Raw genomic sequence first — 4,201 nt, 5'->3', positions numbered from 1 at the left:
GATGGGGTGTCTGCACTGTATGATGGGGTGTCTGCACTGTATGATGTGACGTTGGCACTGTATAATGTGGTGTCAGCACTGTTTGACCTGGTGTCTGCACTGTATGATGGGGTGTCTGCACTGTATGATGGAGTGTCTGCACTGTATGACATGGTGTCAGCACTGTATGATGGGGTGTCTGCACTGTATGATGGTGTGTCTGCACTGTATAACATGGTGTCAGCACTGTATGATGGGGTGTCTGCACTGTATGATGGTGTGTCTGCACTGTATGATGGTGTGTCTGCACTGTATGATGGTGTGTCTGCACTGTATAACTTGGTGTCAGCACTGTGTGTAGGAGCAGGAGGAGTAGAGAAACAGCAGGATGAAACAGTCGATCAGAAGAATGCTGTAGAAACATCTCTGGGTGTGCAGACTTGGACTCCTCTGAAAGCGGGTGAGCAGCACAGCCAGCAGTAAAAAAAATGTGGCAGTGTTCAAGAGGAGGAATAGTCTGATGTAGGAAGCTGTACTGGAGACCTTTTCACTCCTTGCTGTGGCCACCATGTGAACCTCCTTAAATCTGCGCCCCTTGACAAAAGCCCCCTTTCGGTTCTTGCGACCATCTGTATAATCTATAAAGGCTCGTGAATCTGCATCGCCTTCCTCTGGGCTGTCCTCATATGTGCGTTTTGAAGTCCTCTGTCTCTCCTTCTTTTCRTTTAACTCAATTTGTGCAAACATGTCTGGCATACTTTCAGAAAGCCTTTCTCCAAGGTTCATCTTCTTCCCTCCTTTACCTTTGTTTTGTTTTTTTGACATAGCAAACATTTTCTCGATGACTTCCTCTGTCTTCTTTTTGTCGGAGAACTGGAGGAGGCGCTCTGCAGTCTTACGAAAGGTGGCGGTGTTAAGGACCCGTCCCAGTATGTGTCTCTCCATCTGCTGGAAGACAGGCTTCACATGCTGGAGGTTGTCCTCCATCACATTGACRTATTCTTCAACCTCCTCAGGTGATGTGTCCACCACACCGGCTGCCCTCTCAAACACAATCTTCTTGTGGTCCAGCAGCACCATGGCGAACAGAGGCTTGCTGGTGACTTCTCCGGTCAGCAGGTAGATGGTGTAGGTGTGGTCCTTAGTGGCAAGGTAAACATCCACCCTCTGATCATCTCCACGTAAGCTAAAGCTCTGTACATCCATGTCCGGCCCAAAGAATATGTAGGCCACCCTTGTGTGTGGGTACCTGAGTGGCATAGTGACATTGACATAGTTAGAGCCATTATAGGGGTACCCTCGAGGGTAAGTCCAGTAACCCACCCTCCCTTTATTGCTGGAGTTTGTGTCATCCATCCAGAACATCTTATATTTGTCCTCCCCATGAGTTACAAATGCTCCATGAACACCATCTACTTTTGTACTCTGGAATGGCAACTCGGTGTTGTGAAAGAAGGCGCTCATAGCCCTGGCTGGGCTGTCTGAATCCAGATGGATGTGGTCCACCAGAACTAGGAGCTGTGGGTGAAGAAGGAGCAGGTTCCTCTGGAAGTTCCTGAGTTTCAGTGCTGGATTATAGGCAGAACGTGCTTCACCTCGAATGAAAACCATCTGGTCTCTCTTCAGAGCAGCTTGTACTTGGCCCTGAGCATCAGCAGCGAGGCCCAGTTTGTACTTCAGCCACTTGGAGTCACAGGCCTCTGTGACCTGTCCAACCCAGGGCTCAAAGCAGCTTCCTGTGAGGGCTGCACCAAACAACACCGCATTGTTCAACAAAGTGTACTTGGGTCCATACAAAGCCTCTGTGATGAACGGGACACCRTTGGGTGCAAAGGTGAACGTGTTTTGATCGGGGTGCTCGTGACCAGCATTAAAGTTCCTCCAGCCCTTGATCCATTCTTTGTACTTGCTCTTGTGAACTGTATCAAAGATGGCACGTCCCCCCAGTTTACCGGACTTGAAGGACAGAAAGGAGCTGTTGGTGTCTACAGGCAAAGAGCTACCATATGTGACCACACCCCAGTCCTCAAAGTAGTGGAGCTGAGAAGTCCCAAAATCTGGTGGAGGTTTTGGGGCCAAGCCTGGGTCATACCTGTATTACAGAGAAGAAAAAAAAAACATCAGAAAACTAAACCAGACAAACAACCTTAAACTCCTGGTCTCATTCAGAGTTTTGAACAGAACATGGACGACAAAGACTGGACTATAAATCAGTATGCTAACACCAAACACCTGAAATACAGTAAATTCAGATGTTTCAGTTCAGCTGAGGATTAAAACCATCACCACCTCCAAAGGTTCTTTTTCAGACTTCTTATCTAAAAGCTGGAAAGATTTTGTTCTGCAGAGGTTGCTGCTGTCTGTGTTACTGAAGCATGTTTAGGACATCAGGTCCAACACTGCATAGTATTGAACCAGACTACATGTTTTATACCATTTGTAGAAATTTATTCACGTCACTTAAAGTTTTCCACAATTTCTCATGTTCCAACTACAGATTTCAAATGTTTTATTGGATTTTATGTGACAGACCAACACAAAGTAGGGGTGCACGATAGTTATCGGCCCGATATCAGGGAATTGTGATGTCACACTTATCGGTCCGATATCATAACAAACAGAAGTGATAATATATGTTTGCCAGCGCGGAGATGAGAATGCGTGTTTATTTTTATCCTTTTTGTTCAAGCTGCTTCCTGTCCAGTACGACCCGAGCAACGTTCAAGTTGCGTCGGAAAAAACTACTTTCTCACTACGACAATAATTAGAATTCTCCCTGTTGAAAAACAACCAGTGATTTTAAGAATTAATGATATTATTCTACCAATTAACCCTGTACGTTACGCACGAACTTTATAATTATAAACATAAAAAGGTCAGAACAACTACTCCCAGTTTGAGAACATGTAATGTCCGTTACCACCTGAACGCAACATAAAGTCCGTCTGCTAAAAATGCTAACGACAACAAGCTAGCGTTCAAGAACTCATTGGGACTTAAATCATTTCTGAGGCTTTTGACAAATCCAATAAAATTACCAGAGAGGACGCAGATCTCAAGCACTTTAACGATACAAGCAGCCGTTCACATTCGCTAAAAACCGAAGCTTTTATCTCCTGTTAGCCACGGTTTACCATAGTTAGCCACAGCTTACCATTGTTAGCCACGGTTTACCATCGTTAGCCACAGCTTACCATTGTTAGCCACGGTTTACCATCGTTAGTCACGGTTTACCATCGTTAGTCACGGTTTATCATCGTTAGTCACGGTTTACCATCGTTAGTCACGGTTTACCATCGTTAGCCATGGTTTACCATCGTTAGCCATGGTTTACCATCGTTAGCCACGGTTTACCATCGTTAGCCATGGTTTACCATCGTTAGCCACCGTTTGTCATCGTTAGCCACGGTTTACCATCGTTAGCCACGGTTTACCATCGTTAGCCATGGTTTACCTTCGTTAGCCATGGTTTACCATCGTTAGTCAAGGTTTACCATCGTTAGCCAGGGTTTACCATCGTTAGCCAAGGTTTACCATCTTTAGCCACAGTTTACCATCGTTAGCCACAGTTTACAATCGTTAGCCTCGGTTTACCATCGTTAGCCAAGGTTTACCATCGTTAGCCACAGTTTACCATCGTTAGCCACAGTTTACAATCGTTAGCCTCGGTTTACCATCGTTAGCCATGGTTTACCATTGTTAGCCACGATTTACCTTCGTTAGCCACGGTTTACCATCGTTAGTCACGGTTTAGCATCGTTAGCCACGGTTTACCATCGTTAGCCACAGTTTACCATCGTTAGCCACAGTTTACAATCGTTAGCCTCGGTTTACCATCGTTAGCCTTGGTTTACCATCGTTAGCCACGGTTTACCATCGTTAGACACAGTTTTCCATCGTTAGCCACAGTTTACAATCGTTAGCCATAGTTTACAATCGTTAGCCACAGTTTACAATCGTTAGCCACGGTTTACCATCGTTAGCCTCGGTTTACCATTGTTAGCCTTGGTTTACCATCGTTAGCCACGGTTTACCTTCGTTAGCCATGGTTTACCATCATTAGTCACAGTTTACCATCGTTAGCCACAGTTTACCATCGTTAGCCACAGTTTACAATCGTTAGCCTCGGTTTACCATCGTTAGCCTTGGTTTACCATCGTTAGCCACGGTTTACCATCGTTAGACACAGTTTTCCATCGTTAGCCACAGTTTACAATCGTTA

The 4,201-nt window shown here is 45.4% G+C and overlaps 1 protein-coding gene across 1 annotated transcript in view; it reads right to left on the bottom strand.

The window, feature by feature from the left end:
- Positions 1-306: 306 nt before the first annotated feature.
- Positions 307-4,201, bottom strand: part of dse (dermatan sulfate epimerase) — a 33,754-nt gene continuing 29,859 nt past the window's right edge. Inside the window, exon 6 of the mRNA XM_014026906.1 lies at positions 307-2,071. Within this exon, the coding sequence (XP_013882360.1) occupies positions 325-2,071 (1,747 nt within the window). The 3' untranslated portion in view covers positions 307-324. The remainder of the gene's footprint in view (positions 2,072-4,201) is intronic.

This window comes from Austrofundulus limnaeus, unplaced genomic scaffold, assembly GCF_001266775.1.
Source record: "Austrofundulus limnaeus strain Quisiro unplaced genomic scaffold, Austrofundulus_limnaeus-1.0 Scaffold599, whole genome shotgun sequence".
Classification (NCBI taxonomy): Eukaryota; Metazoa; Chordata; class Actinopteri; order Cyprinodontiformes; family Rivulidae; genus Austrofundulus; species Austrofundulus limnaeus.
The sequence above is the reverse complement of the archived record's forward strand: the minus strand, read 5'-3'. Positions and strand labels throughout refer to the sequence as shown.